The sequence below is a fragment of the Notechis scutatus genome, chromosome 14 (assembly GCF_049901735.1).
Source record: "Notechis scutatus isolate UNSWTSFEM ecotype Mainland chromosome 14, rNotScu1.2, whole genome shotgun sequence".
Lineage (NCBI taxonomy): Eukaryota > Metazoa > Chordata > Lepidosauria > Squamata > Elapidae > Notechis > Notechis scutatus.
In genome coordinates this window covers 4,123,405-4,142,292 of record NC_142022.1, presented here as the reverse complement: position 1 = coordinate 4,142,292, position 18,888 = coordinate 4,123,405, and the positions used below count along the sequence as shown (strand labels likewise).

Here is an 18,888-nt window from a genome sequence, read left to right as displayed (position 1 = left end):
GTCAGGCCCCAAACCTAGAATCTCCCAGGGAAGATTCTTCCAACAAATACAGAAATAGAATAGGACAGGACAGAATAGAATAGAATAGAAATAACAAAACACAACATAATAGAATAGGAATAGGACAGAACGGAACCAGCGGTGGTCTTCAGCCAGTTCTGACCAGTTCTGGAGAACCGGTAGCTGAAATTTTGAGTAGTTGGGAGAACCGGCCAATCCCGCCTCTGACTGGCCCTGCCAACCCCATCTATTCTCTGCCTCCCATTGAGTCCCAGCTGATTGGCTGGGTCTCCTTTGGTTGCCCTACACAGGAGAATGGAGCTGGAAAGCAGGTCAGTGGGGTGGGGAGGGAAGGGGGATTTTGCAATAACCTTCCCCTGCCATGCTCCCAAGCCATGCCATGCCCACCAAGTCACACCCACCAAGCCACGCCCACAGCTGATCATCTGGATCTTCTTTAGTTGCCCTGCACAGGAGAACGAAGCTGGAAAGCAGGTCAGTGGGATGGGGAGGGAAGGGGGATTTTGCAATAACCTTCCCCCTGCCACGCCCACCAAGCCACACCACGCCCACAGAACCGGTAGTAAAAACAATGTTGAATCCCACCCCTGCCGGAAAGTCCTACTTACTGCAAACTTATCATATAGCTGGTAGGTCAAGAGTGGGTTGGGCAGCTCCCTGAAGTAAGCTTTGCAAAGGGAGCTCACACAGTGGATGTCCTGCAGATACACATCTTTGTTGAAGTCAGGATTGCGGTCATTGTCGAACTCAAGCCTGAGAAGGAGTTAAGCGGGGGGAAGGAAAGGGAGGAGGCAGTAGGACACAGCAAAGGTCAGCATCAGAAGATCACAATATAGGTCATTCTTTGCCCACTGCAGTTCGCTTAGTGATCAGAGTAACCAGGGCACTGAATAAAAGTGACTTACGACCATTTCCCCCACTTACGAACGGTGCAGCATCCCCAATGCTCACGTGACTTACATTCAGATGCTCGATGACTGACTCAGGTTTATGACGGTCGCAGTGTCCCTGGGGGGGTCCCGTGATCCCCTTTTGCCACCTTCTGACAACCCAAGTCAATGGGGAAACCAGATTCACTTAACAACCGTGTGACTCACAGGCAAATGTGGCAAGAAAAGTCATAATATGGGGCAAATTTTCTCACTTAACAATGTCAATTTTGGGCTCTCGGATGTGGTCCTAAGGTGAGGACTACTTCTAGTCCCATCCCTGAAGTGGAGAACCTAAATTGTGGGGGAGGGGAAATGAGGGAGAGAAGGCCACATTCTTTGTCAGAGACCCCACATGATGTGGTCCCTCTCAAAGGCAGAGAAGATCTATTCCTTCCCATAGAATCTAGAGTCTGAAGGTACTAAGAGGTCATCTAGTCTTGAGACTACAGCGATGCTTAGCCTCGTGAAGAAAAAGCTTTTAGGGGAGGGTCTATGACAATTCGCCACAGGACAACTCACTGCAGGACAAGAGTTACACTAATATCAAAGAAATGGTGGAATAGAATCATTAAAGAAAGGATAGAAGTTGGCTGCGATGAGTTGGCCATGACGAGTTGTCCATGACAAGTTGCTCATGGCAAGTTGGCCATGGTGAATTGGCTGTGGTGAGTTGGCCATGGTGAATTGGCTGTGGTGAGTTGGCCTTGATGAGTTGGCCGTGGTGAGTTGGCCATGATGAGTTGGCCATGACAAGTTGCTCATGGCAAGTTGGCCATGGTGAATTGGCTGTGGTGAGTTGGCCTTGATGAGTTGGCTGTGGTGAGTTGGCCATGACGAGTTGGCCATGACAAGTTGCTCATGGCAAGTTGGCCATGGTGAATTGGCTGTGGTGAGTTGGCCGTGGTGAGTTGGCCATGGTGAATTGGCTGTGGTGAGTTGGCCATGGTGAATTGGCTATGGTGAGTTGGCCATGGTGAATTGGCTGTGGTGAGTTGGCCTTGATGAGTTGGCCGTGGTGAGTTGGCCCTGATGAGTTGTCCCATTCCCTTTGGGGGAAACCTGATAGGAGTCTTCCAATACTTGACAGAAGGGCTGTCCCAGGGAGGAGGGATTGACCTATTCTCCAAAGCACCATGCAAGAAGTAAGAGGTGATCAGAGAGAGATGCAACCTCTGGACATAAGGAGGAATTTCTTGACAGTGAGAACAATGTATCTCTGGCACAACTCACCTCTAGAAGTTGTGGTGCTCCAACCACTGAAGGTTTTCAGGAAAAGATTCGGCAACCATTTGTCTGTAATGACATAAGGTCTCTTGCCTTGGGTGGGTGGGGGTTGGACTAGAAGACCTCCATGCTCCCTTCCAGGCCTATGATTCTACAGGTAGGCTGTGGGAAGATAGTCTCCCCATCTTTCTGGGACATTTGCCCAGGTATCATAGAATATCAGGGAGACAAATTATTCTTATTGTCAAGAAATTCCTTCTTTTTCCAGATTGGTCTTCCCTTTGCTAAGCTTTCACTCATTGCTTCTTGTCTTGCCTTCAGCTGCTTTGGAGAATAGGTTGCCCCCCCCCCCCTCTTCTTTGTGGCAGCCCCTCAGATATTGGAAGATTTCTATCATGTCACCCCCTAGTCCTGATTTGTACCTCCATCAATTTGAAGTCTCCATTTGCTTTTAGATCCAATGTGCGTCTTGCATTTACCTGCATCCAAAACAGGGGTGGGATTCTACTGGTTCGGACCGATTCTATAGAATCAGTTGTTATAATTCTGCGCAGTTCAGAGAACCGGCAAGTTGTGCCCCTGGCTGGCCTCGCCCCTCTTGGCCCGCCCCTCCCCTCCCCGCCCAGTCAGTCCTTTCCCCCTCCCAATGATCAGCTGTTCCGATTATCAGCTGCACCAGGATCTCCCTCGCTGTCTCACTGCTTCGCCCAGGAGGCTTCCCTGAGGTCCAGTAGGCAAAAAAATGGAAGGGGGGCACAGCTCCCACCTGCGCCCCCTCCGTTTTTTGCCTTCCTGGGCCCCAGGGAAGCTTCCTGGGAGCAAAAAAATGCCCCCTCCTGTGCCTTAGGGCGTTTTTGCTCCCAGAGGGCTTCCCTGGGGCCCAGAAGGCCCCAAAACAGAGCGCAGGGGGGGTGGGGTGCTGTGCTCCCCCCATGCTCAGGTTTTTTTTGCCTTCCTGAGCCCCAGAGAAGCCTTCTGAGAGCAAAAAAACTCTGCAGGAGGCTCCCCTGAGGCCCAGATACCCCCCAAAATGGGGGGGTGCTGCAGAAGAAGAAGAGGAAGAGGAAGAGGAAGCCATGCCCACCCAGTCAAATGAGCACGCCCACCTAGCCATGCCCACAGAACCGATCATTACAAAATTTGAATCCTACTCCTGGGAGCACTGATATTTTCGAGGTGACAGAACAAGCTCCCTGTCTTGGTTATGAACATTTAAGGGCTGGGGTGTTTCTATGCAGCCTTCCTTCACCCCACCCCACCCCACCCCCTGCCCTAAAGTTTTATTCATGTATTAGAAAATTTATATTGCTGCCTATTTACATATGGAGACTTAAGGTAAAGGTTTCCCTCGCACATCTGTTCTGGTCATTTCCAGCTCTAGGGGGCGGTCCTGATCTCCGTGACAAAACCGAAAAGCCAGCGCTGTCCAAAGACGTCTCTGTGGTCACGTGGAAAGCAGGAATAAACGCCGAAGGCGCACAGAACGCTGTTGCCTTCCCACCAAAGGAGTCCCCATTTTTCTACTTGTATTTTTTTTACATGCTTTCGAACTGCTAAGTTGGCAGAAGCTGGGACAAGGAACGGGAGCTCACTCCGTGATGCGGCACTAGGGATTCGAACCGTCGAACTGCTGACCTTTCTGATCGACAAGCTCAGCGTCTTAGCCACTGAGCCACCGCCGTCCCTCCAAGGTGGTTTACAGGGATATAAAAACATCATATATATAAAAAAATGAAACGAATAAAAGAAAATAATCAAATAATATAACTCCCCCACCTCTCACCCTGGTGACAACCCTGGGACGGGTGGGGGGGCTATTATTTAATGGGCTCCATCCTGTTCTGGGTTCCCCGGGCCCACGCGCAGAACCAGGTTTTCTGTTGTCTTCTAGGACTCATATTTGCAGTGATAGGAGGAGGGGAATTATGAGATATATGGGGAACAATCTTCTTGATTGTATTTAGTCCATTTGACATCGTCATAGAGACACACCCTAAACCAAGGCTCTTCAAACTTGGCAAGTTTAAGACTTGTGGACTTCAACTCCATAATTCCTGACTGGAGGAGGAGGAGGGATTCTGGGAGTTGAAGTCCACAAGTCTTAAACCTGTCAAGGTTGACTTCTGGTTTAAACAAATGTTTAAATTTGGGTGTCTCCAAAGTTTCACCTTCACAACTTGTGGGCTTCGTCTCCCAGAATTCCCCCTGGCTTGCTGGGGAATTCTGGGAGTTGAAGTCCACAAGTCTTAAAGCTGTCAAGTTTGAAAATTCCCGCCCTAAACTTTCTCTTCTCTAGACTAGCCAAGCCCAGTTCCTGCAACCGTTCATCGTATGTTTGAGCCTCCGGTCCCCTCATCATCCTGGTTGCTCTTCTCTGCACTCTTTCCGGAGTCTCAACGTCTTTTTTTATAGTGTGGTGACTATGGTGACGAGCTCTCTCTCAGTTTAGCAATGCTTTTTGGTACTCCAATGAAAACTGATATACCTTAATTTTTGGATGTTTGAAGAGATTCCGGAGATCCGGTAGATGCCATCCTTGACCCCATGCTGTTCCACAAACTCTGTGCAGCTCTTCAGGACCTGGGGAACTGGAGAACCACCAAGATTCAATTTGGAAATGGTAAATCTCTCCACAAGTCTCACAAATCAGTTAGGAAAGTCCCATCAATCATAATTCCATCCTAAAGTTTCTCCATGAGGATTTCCTCAAAGTTTGGAAAACCAGGAAGACTGGCAATCCCCGGAGATCTGATAGAACAATCAAAGGCAATCCACTTACACCTCATCTTTGGTCAACTCAACTGCTCCGACCATTCCTCCATCACTGGTTGCTAAAATCCCATGGAAAAAGTTTTTCTCCTGACCCCAAAGTATTTTTTCTTGGTTCCCCGCCCTTGGAAAATATTAAGTTTCTCATCCAAGAAGCTTCTTCAGTTCATGAACTTAATGAAGCTGCTACAGTTCAGGCCAATTCAAGCTTCATGAATTGAAGAAGCTTCTTGGATGAGAAGCGAAATGTTTTCAAACAAAAAAAAAAAAAACAAAAACCAAGAAAGTCTGGTTGCCTTTTGGAAAAAAAACACCGTTGGGCAGTGGTGGGCTGCAACTGGTTTTAACAACTGGCTGGGTGACTGTGTGTGCAGTGCACGTGCAGTGTTCAAAAACACCCATTTTCAGCTTAAAAACTTACCTTCTATGTCAGCGCTGGTGAGGAAAACAGGCGCGGAAATCTGCTGTGCCACGCAAATCAGCTAAGCTAATATAGGACAGGAAAAGGCAGGGCGGGATTCCACTGGTTCGGACCGGTTCGCATGAACCGGATGTTAAAGTTACAGCTGGTTTGCTGAGCTGGTGTTTCACTTGACTGGCTGGCCCCACCCTTTCCATCACAGGAGTCTCCATGCGGCCCATTTTCAATGCAGGTAAGTACAAGGTCAGCGCGGAGGCCTTGGGAGAGGGAAAAATGGGCCTTCTGGAAGACTGGAAATGGGCCTGTTTCTGGCTTCCGGAGAGCCTCCAGAGCCCGGGGGAGGCTGTTTTCACCATCCCAGAGGCCTGGGGGATGCCTCTGGACCCTTAGGAGGGTGAAAACGGTCTCTCCCGGGCTCTGGAGGCCCTCCGGAAGCCGGAAACAGGAAGTTCTGGTAGGCCTCGCCCACCCAGCAAACAGGCAGCAAAACAGTTGCTGGGATTTTTGAATCCCACCCCTGGGCGGGGGGAGGGGGGGGGCGATTGCTCACCAGAACTACTGGTTCTCTAGAACCGGTATGAACCAGTAACAGCCCACTACTGCCTTTGGTGATTGAGACTCTCCATAAACATGCACTCTCTCCCAATCTTTTTCTTAGAGGTGAATGGAAATTACAATAGGACGGTAGGCAGGATGGTGCACTTATGCACGCCCCTTCCAGGCCTCTTAGGAATGGGGTGAGGTCAATAGTGGATAGTTTGAGGTTAAAGGAGTGGGGGTTAGAGGATGTAACAACAGTCAGGTAGTGCGTTCCAGGCATTGACCACTCTGTTGCTGAAGTCATAAGCGCACCAACGTGCCTACCGTCCCTGTCCTATTGTTTCTCTTATTCTTCTTTTATTTTTCTTATATGTACCCATTTCATGTATTCACAACTATGTATACACTTATACTTATTATCTTGTAAACAATTGGCAAATCAAATAAATAAATAAAAAATAAATAAATAAAGTCATATTTTCTGCAATCGAGTTTGGAGCAGTTTACATTGAGTTTGTATCTGTTGTGTGCTCTTGTATTGTTGCGGTTGAAGCTGAAGTAGTCATTAACTGGTAGGACATTGCAGCAGATAATTAGAGACTGCAGATCACCAAAGAGAGGATTTTGCACAGAAAAACACACCTGGTGGCTTCCTAAATGCAAGAACATCACACTCCCCCTGTGAGAATTTCTCTAACATGTTCTTTTCCAGGAATCCTCAACTTCGACAAAAATGAATCTCTAGGTCAGGAGTCTTCAAACTTGACAGGTTTAAGACTTCTGGACTTCAACTCCCAGAATTCCTCCTCCAGTCTATGTTAGTTCAGGAATTCTGGGAGTTGAAGTCCACAAGTCTTAAACTTGCCAAGGTTGAAGAACTTTGCTCTAGAACAAGTTATCTTTCCTCAAACTGAAAGAAGCAAAATAATATCTCTGCCCAACACCACATTCTGGAAGCCCACCAACAATCTTCAGTCATGGTTTTATCAACCCTGTTTCTGTTAAATACTCCCCCATTCTTGGCGTCTTGGAGCAATTATTTAGAATTGACTTACGCCGAGGAAGCATCATGTCCAACCACATATCCTCTACAGCCGTGGGTCTCAACCCCGGTGACTTTAAGGTGTAGAATCATAGAAAAACAGAGTGATTGAAAGTCTTCTAGTCCAGCCCTCTATTCAAGCAGGGGATCCTGTATCATTTCAGATACATGGCTGTCCATTCTTAAAAACCACAAGTGATGGAGCACCCACAATTTCTGGAGGGAAGCCGTTCCACTGGTTAATTGTCCCCACTATCAGGTAATTTCTCCTTACTTCTCTCCTTGATTACTTTCCCTCCGTTGCTTCTTTTCCTGCCTTCAGGTGCTTTGGAGTTGTCCAAAGTTGTCCCCTTCTTCTTTGTGACAGCCCCTCAAGTATTGGACTTGAACTCCCAGAATCCCCCAGCCAGCATGGATGGACTTCAATTCCCAGCACACTGGCTGGGGAATTCTGGGAATTGAAGTCCAAGCATCCATGATTGTGAACCTATATGCCATATAGGTGGCAAGCAGGGCCATTTGTGTGGGCACCCGAGCCCCAGTCAAACTTACCTGCACTGTGCATGTGCGTGCCTCTCAGCTGATTTTTGGCCCATTTGAGGCTGTTTTCGTCTTCCCAGAGGCTCGAGGGAAGCCTCTGCAGCCTCAGTAGGCCGAAAAATGGGCCTTCCGAAAATGCCAGAAGTGCCTGTTTTCAGCCTCTGGAGGGCCTCTGGAGCCCGGGGGAGGCCGTTTTCACCCTCCCAGGGGCTCAAGGGAAGCTGAAAAACAGGCCCGTTTCGGCACGTCCAGTATTTCCAGTATTGTTCGCCATCACTCCCATACATCTTAAATACACCCCGTGCAGGTTGAGATGTCCCTGCTCTACCAACATGCAACAAATAAGAATTAGTTTCTTATGAGTAAGCCAGCAAGATCTCCCGTTGGGCTTCCTCATTCAGACTGAGCGGGCGGGTGGAGTCCCTGCATGATTTCATTTCTGAGCCAGAGACAGGAAGTGAGAGACAGAAAGCAACCCAGCAATAAAACATGGTGCTGAAGACACATTCGTGTTTGTTGGGGCATCTCATGGCTGGTGATGCCCAATGCTTTTCATTCTACCTTCTGCTCAGGAGCTCAAGGCTTTGGACATCCAGCCTCCACAACACCAGCTTTGTGAAATAGGTTGGAGCAGTCCGTGTTTTTCCATGCTGGCTGGGGAATTCAGGGAATTGAAGTCCACAAGTCTTAAAGTTGCCAGGTTTGGAGACACCCCCCCCGATCTGACCTACCTTGCTGGGTTGTTGTTACAATGAACATATAATTGAGGGAGATCCCCATGTAAAAGTCCTCCAGTTCTTGAAGAAAAGGCAAGATAAATATCTAACAAGTCACAACAAAATTTCTTTCTTCTTGGAGAAGTTAAAAAGGGAACTTCTGCCATAGTTGTCTTCTGTGATACAGCTTTACATGACTCTACAACCTCCCCGACTATCCATAGCTTTACAAAACCTCTCCTGATATGTTTATTTACCTCAAGAATTACACTCATGTGGAAACCAGGAAGGATGCAAATCATGGGAGAAAGGACTCCACCACAAATGGTAGGGAACTAGAATCCCTAAAGACTATCTTTCTTTACAGAATTACAGAATAACAGAGTTGAAAGGGATCTGGGAGGTCTTCTAGTCCAACCCCCCTCTGAAGCAGGAGTCCCTGTGCCATTTCAGACAAAACCTCCTTCTTCAAAATCCCCAGGGATGGAGCACCCAGAACTCCTGGAGGGAAGCCATTCCATTGGTTCATTATTCTCACTGTCAAGAAATTTCTCCTTAGTTCCAGGGGTTGGATCTCTCCTTGATCCCAGGTGCGATTCAACTGGTGTAACAACCGGTTCGGTGATAGCGCGCTTTGCATGCGTGCGCATCAAACATGCACTTTGTGCTGCACACACAGAGCATTTGCTACTGAGCTTCTCCAGCAATCTCTGTGTCAGGATTCCAGCAAGCGCTCTAATTAAATCATGATTCTCGAGCCAAACTTCAAAAAACTTCAAAGGATTCATTAGAGGTGACATGCTGGCCCAGCCCTGTATATGAAGCCAACTATGGCCTACGTCATTTACCCTGTTTCCTCCCCTTCCCCCCTGGGTGTCTCATAAACCAGATTCTCCAATTGGGCACCTTCACGGGCTGGGTGTCATCCTTCACATTCTCCAATTAAATATATTCACGAGCAAAAGCTCTTTTAAAGATAAGAGTTGGAACACACTTCCGCTTTCAACTGCTCTTCCAGATTTCCTTCCTCCCCCCCCTTTTTTATGGCAACTACTAAAACAGGCCTGGGAATGTTTTATGAGTTGACATTCTGTTTGTCAAACAGCTGATCCACTCTGCCGCCCGAATCAGCTGAACTTGAAAACCAGGATATAAAGCACAGACTACAGCTGGGGTGGGCAGGTGGGCCCAACAGCTGATCGCACTCACAGATGATCCTCGGAGCTACCGGTTCACCTGAACCAGGCCGAACCGGTTGAATCCCACCCCTGGTTTCCATCCATTACTTCTTGTTCTGTCCACAGGTGCTTGGAGAATAGCACCTGCGGACAGCACCTTTGTGGCAGCCCCTCAAACCCTGGAAGATCATTATCATGTCCCTCCTTTAATCCTTCATTTCAATAGGCTAGACCCCTGATGGCAAACCTACAGAGCCATTTGTGCGGGCACGCAAGCCCCAGCCAAACCTACCTGCACTGCGCATGTGTGCACCTTCCAGCTGATTTTCAGCCTGTTTGAGGCCATTTTCACCCTCCCGGAGACTTGACAGAAGCCTCTGTAGCCTCAGGAGGCCGAAAAACGGGCCTTCCGGAAATACCAGAAGTGCTGAAATGGGCCCATTTTCAGCCCCCCCTTGGCTCCAGAGGCCCTCTATAGGCTGAAAACGGGCACTTCCGATATTTCCAGAAGGGCCATTTTTGGCCTTCTGAGGCTGCAGAGACTTGAGCCTCTGGGAGGGTGAAAACAGCCTCAAATGGGTCGAAAATCTGCTGGGAGGCGCATGCATGCGCAGTGCAGGTAAGAGGGCGGGGCGGGGCTGTTGCGCATACATGTGCAGGGGGGGGTGAGCCACATTGCATTGTGGGTGCCGGCACGCACATGCGCTTTTGGCACACCACAACTAAAAGGTTCACCGTCACTGGGCTAGACATAGGTTTGTATAACAAGGCATTCTGGTAAGACTACAACATCAATCACAACAAGGGAGAGATTGGCTTGTTTACGACACTCAACTTTCGTTGACTGCAAGTTTGCTCAACCGTAATATTGATGCAACCACTCCCGGGGACAAGGGCTGGGGCAACAGCCCAAACAAGGAAGTCACAAGAGTTCTAATAGACTTGCTTTTCCTCCCCTCCTTGCTACCTGGGCTGTTAAGGGCCACCTCCCAGATGACTTCCTGTGTGCTGCACAAGGAAGTTGGCCGGTGCCCAACCCAGCCTTTTGTGTATCTCAGCGTTCGACAAAGAACAGGTGGAACCGTGTCCATCAAATGCGCATTTCTTGTCTTGCATGCAATTCATACCGTTTATGTTTGAGTTATGAATGGATGGTGGAATCTCAACCTAACCTCCTTCAAAATGAGCTGATTAAGGTGCCAACACCCAGGGATAACAACCATGCAGGCTGGGGTGGCAGGAACTACAAGGTGGAGAAGTGGGGATGCTGTGGGAAGAGATTCATCAACCCAAGGACCATGTTTCCTCTGGGAACACAGATCGATTCAGCCCCAACATTTCTTGAGAAGAGTACTGTATTCCTCCACTCGCCATAGAATTCCCTCTGCCTCCAGTCTCAGAATTTTGGGCTTGGACAATCTGGAACTGCACCACCTGCGGTCTGATCTAAGCATAGTTCACAAAATTGTCTGCTACAACGTCTTTCCCATCAATGACTACTTCAGCCTCAACCACAATAACACATGGGCAAACAATAGATACAAACTCAAAGCAAACCACTCCAAACTCGATGGCAGAAAATACGACTTCAGCAACAGAGTGGTCCACGCCTGGAATGCCCTAGCCCAGGGGTCCCCAACTGCCGGTCCGCGGACCGGTACCGGGCCGCGGAACAAGCCTTACCAGGCCGCTGGTTGCTGGGCGCCGCCATCTTTTTGGTAAAAAAGCAATTTTTCATCAAAAAGATGGCGGCGCCAGCGCTTCGATGAGCTTTTCCGGGTAGAAAGCCATTTCTACCGAAAAAGCTCACCGAGTAAGCTCGCCGCCATTTTTTTGACGAAAATCGCTCGGTGACATCACCGGAAGTGATTTTTCGTAAAAAAAAATGGCGGCGCCCAGCTGACGCCGGAACCGGGCCGCGGCGTCGAAAAGGTTGGGGATCCCTGCCCTAGCCGACTCCGTTGTTACATCCTCAACCCCTCACAGCTTCAACCTCAAACTGTCCACCGTGGACCTCACCTCATTCCTAAGAGGTCCTTAAAGGGGGCGTGCATAAGTCCACCAATGTGCCTACTGTCCCTATCTTACTGTTCCCATGTTTGACAAAAAAATAAAAATAAAATAAAAATAAACATTTAAAAGTTTAGAGTTCTGAACGGTGGGGAAATGTGCAGTTTGCTGAAAACATGGAGTGTCTTAAAATGTTGACAAAGACATGGCAGGCACCAAACATCTATCTCTCTAAGTTCCCATTTAAGAACTTTTTCCTTTGACTTTTGGGAAAAGGTTGCTCAATCTTGACAACTTAAAGAGGTGTGGACTTCCACTCTCAGTATTCCCCAGTCAGGGAATACAATATAGGCAATGTCTAATATTTATTTCAGAACAGCAAACATTTAAAGTTTATGCTTAATACTTGAGGGGGGAAATTCTTGGCAACTTTCAGATGGGTGGATTTAGGCTTCCAGAAGTCCCCACTGAGTGTGTTCAGTTAGGTACAGGTTAACAGAGTTGGAAGGGACCTTATAGGTCATCTAGTCCAACCCCCTAGCCAAGCAGGAGACCCTAAACCAGGGGTCGCCAACCTTTTGGACCTCAGGGACCACCAGACTCATAATTTTAAATCCCAGGGACCACTAACCGGTTCTGTGAGCATGGCCTATTTTGTAGGTGTGACTTGCTGGGCATGGCTTGTATGCAAATATTATAAATATTTATATAAATATTGATTTTTTTATTAAAAAAGAGCAACTTTTACCCAAAATCAGGGAAAGCAGGGAGGCAGATTGAGTTGCTCACAGAATCACAGATTCATTCAGAGATCTATCTATCTGCCATTGTCTAGCTCATCTGTCACATAAAATTTGCTTGCAAGAAAACTCACAAAATTAACTCACAACACGCCATGTATGTAAATATTGCATTTTTTTATTTAAAAAAACAGCAACTTTTACCCAAAATCAGGCAAAGCAGGCAGGCAGATTGAGTTGTTCACAGAATCATTCAGTGATCTATCTATCTGCCATCGGCTAGCTCAGTCTTGTCACATAAAATTTGCTTGCCGTGTGTCTATACTGAATAATAGAACCTTCAGTCCTAAGGGAGGTTCAGCTGTGCTTAAAAACAGAGCTGAAGATCTAAAGACTAGCTAGAAAGCAAGAAATCCAACCATTTTCTGCTTCCTAGCTAATCTAAATCTCCCAGCACAGCAGAACAGCTGATGGTAGGAAAATGGAAAAATAGAAATTTAGCAGGCAAGTTTGCTGGGTAAGGAGTGAGTGGGAAGGGAGGGTTCCGCGGGCCACGTTGGTGGCGCAGGCTTATGTTTCTGCGCAGCCTGGATTAATTGCTTTGGGGGGGTGCTCTGGGGGTGACATTTCTCTGTAGCCCACCAAAATTTTCTCACCACTGCCCTACACCATTTCTGACAGACGGCAGCCCAGTCTCTTCTTGAAAGCCTCCAGTAATGAAGCTCCCACAACTTTTGAAGGCAACTTCTGTTCCATTGGTTGATTGCCCTCACTGTCAGAAAATTCCTCCTTATTTCCAGGTTGAACTTCTCCTTGTTCAGTTTCCATCCATTCTTCCTTGTCTGGCCTTCAGATGCCTTGGAGAATAGCTTGACCACTTCCTCCTCTCTGGGGCAGCCCCTCAAATATTCGAAGGCTGCTCTCCTGTCTTCCCTGGTCCTTCTCTTCACTAGACCAGCCATTACCGGTTCCTGCAACCTTTCATTGTATGTTTCAGCCTCCAATCCCTCATCATCCAGGTTGCACTTCTCTGCACTCTTTCTAGAGTCTCAACATCTTTTTTATAGTGTGGTGACCAAAACTGGATGCAGTTTTCTAGGTGTGGTCTTACTAAGGCTTTACACAGTGGGATTAGTACCTCCCTTGATCTTGATTGTATCCCTTTGTTAATGCAAGTTAGGATCACATTGGCTTTTTTGGCTGCCGCTGCACATTGCTGGCTCATATTTAGCTGGTTGTCCCCTAAGACTCCAAGATCCCTCTCACAGTTAGTGCTATGAAGCCTCATTTCACCCAGTCAATATGTGTACTTTGGGTTTTTCTTGCCTAAGTGTAGGACTTTTCTGTACGTTGAATTTCATTTTGTTAGACAGGGCCCAGGATTCAAGTCTGTCAAGATCCATCTGGATCTTGAGCCTATCTTCTGGGTGTTAGAGTTGAAGTCCACCCATCTCAAAATGGCCAAGGTTGAGAGACATTGCTTTGGGAACAAGTGGGTATCTTTTAAACTTGGCAAGTTTAAGGCTTGTGGACTTCAACTCCCACAATTCCTGAGCTAACTTGACTGGAGGAGGAGGAATTCTGGGAGTTGAAGTCCACAAGTCTTAAAGCTATCAAGATTGAGGACCCCTGTTTTAAACCAAGCTAGCCACCATTTTTATTTGCAAATAATGTTTGTAAGGCTGGGGGGGTGACAGATAGAGGCAACCATAGAAATAAAAATTGATTCTAGAACTTTGTGGCAGAACTTTGTTCCAGTCTAATTTTTTTGAAGTAGAAAGGATCTATTAAAAACCACAGCCACCTGGCCAGAGATCCTGATAAGCAAAACACCAAGACCAGGTTTTCTGAATTTGGATCCCATTAAAATGGTGGGCTTCAACTCCCAGCCATGCTGTCCAGATTGAAAAACCTTCACAAAGAGAGTCAACTGTTGATCTCCGCTTTATAGTGTAGGAAGTTAGCACCCACCTCTAGAAAATGAAATATCCTAGGAAATACTAAAAAGGCAGAATATTTCCTCTAAAAAGAGAAGTAGAAAATCAGAAGCAGAAGCTCAGCCCCCACCTTTGTTAATGGGTGGGCCATTAAGGCCTGGGCCAGAGTATTCTACATAACAAAGTCCTACTCCAGGTAGAGCCATAATAGGAATTGCCCAAAGCCCTTTTCATTACATCATCATCTAGCAAAGGCTCAACCAAGCCTGGGACTCAGGACAGCCTACAGAGTTGCCCCTGCATGTCTAGTTTAACAAAGAGAAAGACTGAGGGTGACATGATAGCAGTCTTCCAGTATTTGAGGGGCTGCAACAGAGAAGGGGGCATGCCCATCTGTGCTCCAAAGGACCACAGGGCAAGGCAAGAAGCAATGAGTGGAAACTTATCAAGGAGAGATCCAACCTAGAAATTTCCTGTGAGGGAGATCAATTAACCAGTGGAATGGCTTGCCTCCAGAAGGTTTGAGGTTTTAAAGCAGGGCTCTTCAACCTTGGCAGCTTGAAGACTTGTGGACTTCCACTCCCAGAATTCCTCCACCTCCAATCATGTTAGCTCAGGGATTCTGGGAGTTGAAGTCCAAAAGTCTTAAACTTGCCAAGTTTGAAGACCCTTATTTTAAAGGAAAGATTGGATAGCCATTTGTCTGAAGGTTGGACTAGAAGACCTCCAAGATCCCTTCCAACTTCTATTCTATGCCATGCCGTTCCGTTCCATTCTATTCCATTCTTAGTCTTATTCTATTTTATTCTTATTCTATTCTATTCTATTCTATTCTATTCTATTCTATTCTATTCTATTCTATTCTATTCTATTTTATTCTATGCTATTCTATTCTAGTCTAGTCTATTCTAGTCTTATTATTCTAGTCTTATTCTTATTCTATTCTATTCTTATTCTATTTCATTCTTATTCTATTTCATTCTTATTCTATTCTTATTCTATTTTTTTCTTTTATTATTCTATTCTATTCTATTCTATTCTATTCTTCTTCTTCTTCTTCTTCTTCTTCTTCTTCTTCTTCTTCTTCTTCTTCTTCTTCTTATTATTATTATTATTATTATTATTATTATTATTATTATTATTATTATTATATTCTAATTCAATTCTATACAGATAGTCCATGACTTATGACCTCAAAATTTCTCTTGTGAAGTGAAACAGTTATTAAGAGAATTTTGCCACCCCTCTACAACATATCTTGCCATAGTTGTTAAGTGAACCATGGAGTTTGTTGAATTGTTGAGTTAGTAACACAACTCAACTTAACACAGTGGCTCAGTGATTCCGGCTTCCCCGTGGACTTGGCTTCTCAGAAGGTCGCAAAAGGGATCACGTAACCCCAGGACACTGCGACCGTCATAAACACGAGTTAGTGGCCAAGTGCCTGAATTTTGATCCTGTGACCGTGGGGAGGCTGCAATGGTTGTAAGTGTGAAAAACGGTCATTAGTCCCTTTTTTCACAATTTTAACGGTTGTAAGTTAAGGGCTAGCTGTATTCTGTAATAATGGTGGAATATGACTGTGGGCTTGACTATCTCTGCTTTCAACATTGGTTTGATATTTTTCATCATACACTTAACATTGCTGCATATCTTTTACTGAATATCATATGGAATTTGCAGGTAACCTTACAAGAATATTCTGTTTATGCTCTGGTTTCTTTATTAGAAATATTTTCTAGCTGTGCACCATGGAACATTGTCATTCATGGTGGTGGGCATATAAATTTAATAAATAAAAAAGTAAAAAATAAACTGAATGTAACTCCTATAGTTATTTCTAATTGCAGAAAAGACAATGGCTACCAACCTTCCATGGAGGACCTGTATACTGCAGGACACAAAAAGAGGGCTGTGAAAATATCTACAGACCCCTCACATCCTGGACATAAACTCAACTCCTACCCTCCAAACAACGCTACAGAGCCCTGCACACCAGAACAACTAGACACAAGGACAGTTTTTCCCCCAACTCTATCACTTTGCTAAACAACTAATTCCCTCCACACTGTCCAACTATTTACAAAGTCTGCACTACTATTACTATTAATCTTCTCATCACTCCTTATTGCCCATCCCCTCCCACTTGTGACTGTATGACTGTAACTTTGTCGCTTCTATCCTTACGATCTATACTGACTGTTTCCTAGTATGATTTGATTGCTTATTGTACCCTGTGATTATTAATAAGTGTTACACCTGATGATTCTTGACTCTTGATGAATGTATCTTTTCTTTTTATGTACACTGAGAGCATTTGCACCAAGACAGATTCCTTGTGTGTCCAACCACACTTGGCCAATAAAGAATTCTATTCTATTCTATTCTATTCTATTCTATTCTATTCTATTCTATTCTATTCTATTCTATTCATTTCAACCATAGGTATGAGTAAACTCTATGGGGCATTAGGAGACACGAATTGGGACTGATCTGCACAATATGTATATTTCTTCTCATTATTACAATTTCCACACAATTATTCCATATGCAAAGAGTTTTCATTTTAGACTTGAATGTAAAAGTTTAAGAAGTTTTTTTTTTTAGAATTTTCTGCCCAGGCTAAATCGTGTGTGAATGTAGTTCAAACAAGGAAGGGCAAGAAAGAGAAACCAACCATATGTCCAATATGGTGGTTGAGGTAACTGCAAAATGACAAAGCAATCTCAGCCTTAATCCATATCTGAGATTCAATGTGACAAATCCTGGATGGCAGACAAGGAATAACATCCGGTAAATATAGCGTGTGACTAATATCTATTTCAGAAACAGCAAACATTTAAAGTGAATGCCGAAGATTTGAGTGAAACGAACAATTTCTGAGCTGTAAAACTGAGTTGACTCATATAGGTTGTAATTTCAATCTGTTTTGGATCAGAATAAGTCCAGTAGTGCCTTGCCTAGTTAGCAACTTTAATTAAAAGTCATAAACTTCCATGAGCTACAATTCATGTCATCGGATGCAGCTCACCAAAGCCTATGTGGATTTGTAAAATTTACTAATCGGAGAAGGTGCTACAAGAAATCCTGATTTTTGGCTGCCATACACTACACTCACACTGTCCTCACACCATGATTCCATTTTGAGGCACCCCTTTAAAAACAATATTTTTTCGGGGTATCTCTTGCCACCGATTAATCAAAAGGCCCTTTTCAAATAAATATCCAGGATGATTCACAGAAAATGTGTTGAATATCTCCTGTTTTTGTAAGCTCAGCAGATAAGGATCGACTCGACCATAGAGGAATTTCAATCTTAGAATTAGACACAAAGAACAATAGAGTTGGAAGGGATCTTAGAGGTCTTCTAGTCCAACCCCCTGCCCAAGCAGGACACCCTGGACAATCTCTTCTTAAAAACCTCCAGTGATGGAGCACCCACAATTTCTGGAGGCAAGTTGTTCCACTGGTTCATTGTTTTCACTCTCAGGAAAATTTCTACAGTCTACCATCTTTTTTGTATCGTGAACTGGTTGCAAGATGCCATATATGGTCTTATCACACTTCCTCTCAGCCCTTCAAAAGTTTGGACCCCAGGTTTAACCAGCTTCATTGCAACCAGCTTTTTCACAGACACAAACATGGCTTTTAATGTTGCTTTTATAATGCTGTCGACTGCTTTGATCAATATGGTTTTAATTTTTATTTGCCCTTTAACAAGATGTGATTGTTAAATCTTGGAATACGCTTGAATACCTGGTAATGCATCTGGAGCTTGGAGAAGACTCTGGTAAGGGCCCTAGATTTATGCATAGGGTGGACTAGAGCAGAGTTCTCCAATGTTGGCAATTTTAGGTCTTTGTGGAGTTCAACTTCCAGAATTCCCCAGCCACCATACTGGCTGGGGAATTCTGGGAGTTGAAGTCCACAAGTCTTAAAGTAGCCAGAGTTGGAGGCCTCCAAGTTTTCTTCCTGCTCTGTGATTCTATGACTATGACCTAAGGTTGGAGCCTTCTCAGAAAACCAGTGAAGCACATTCGGAAAAAAAGTTTGTTGTTTAGCAGAAGTTCTCACCTCACCCCATTTCCTGTTTGGGCTTAATGGCCCTTCAAGGGGATTGTAAAAGTTGCCAGTCTCCAAAAAGAAAACCACTTACTGTCATGGCCAGATGATTGCAGATGTTCCACCAGATCACACCCAAAGACTCGATCCTTTGCCGGTCCTTTCCGTTTGACCTTCTGCCGAGCTTTCATGGCCAGCGACATGGGTGCGAAGGAGCTCCTCTCCTCCTCTTCCTCAAAACTTACACCTTACGTATCAACTTCTCCTTCCAAGGCTGGGCCGAGTCCATCGGTGTTCAGGAGAAACCTGTCAATTGTTGAATTCCTGCCTCTCCGGAACTCATTTACTGGCCCATGGCGGTCTTCTGCTTCCTTAAATTCATTCTCATCTCCGTGGTCAATGCTTGGTCCAACCAAGGTCCTTCAGCCACCACGGGGCCACCAGAAGTGTGGTTCTTGGCCAACTGGGAGGTTGCCGGAAAGCATACGGCGGTAGTCGAGAGCAAGGTAGAAAATCTGTGCCACCCCCCACTTTTTTTCATTAAAAATTGTTCTGTTCTTACTCAGACCTGACAGGAAGTGAGTTCAGCTTGTCTCCCAAGCTCAACTTCCCCTACACAGCATCTCCGAAACCACAAAGCACAAGCTAACAGCTTTCAGCAAACGGCTTCTTTGCCTTGTCACAAGCCAATGTTTGGAGTGTGAACGATGAAAGTGAATGGCTTTGCAATCTTGCCTTTTTGATTGTCCAACTCAG

At 45.6% G+C, this 18,888-nt stretch overlaps 2 protein-coding genes across 3 annotated transcripts in view; both read right to left on the bottom strand.

Moving 5' to 3' along the window:
• The window catches only part of ARHGAP30 (Rho GTPase activating protein 30), a 50,376-nt gene extending 31,690 nt beyond the window's left edge, over positions 1-18,686 (bottom strand). The window contains exons 1-3 of the mRNA XM_026685424.2: positions 18,227-18,686; positions 4,663-4,765; positions 630-774 (exon numbers count right to left, since the gene is read on the bottom strand). Coding sequence (XP_026541209.2) covers positions 630-774; positions 4,663-4,765; positions 18,227-18,335 — 357 coding nt within the window. The 5' untranslated portion in view covers positions 18,336-18,686. The remainder of the gene's footprint in view (positions 1-629; positions 775-4,662; positions 4,766-18,226) is intronic.
• Positions 1-18,888, bottom strand: part of USF1 (upstream transcription factor 1) — a 160,473-nt gene that overhangs the window by 56,400 nt on the left and 85,185 nt on the right. The gene's annotated exons all lie outside the window — the stretch shown is intronic.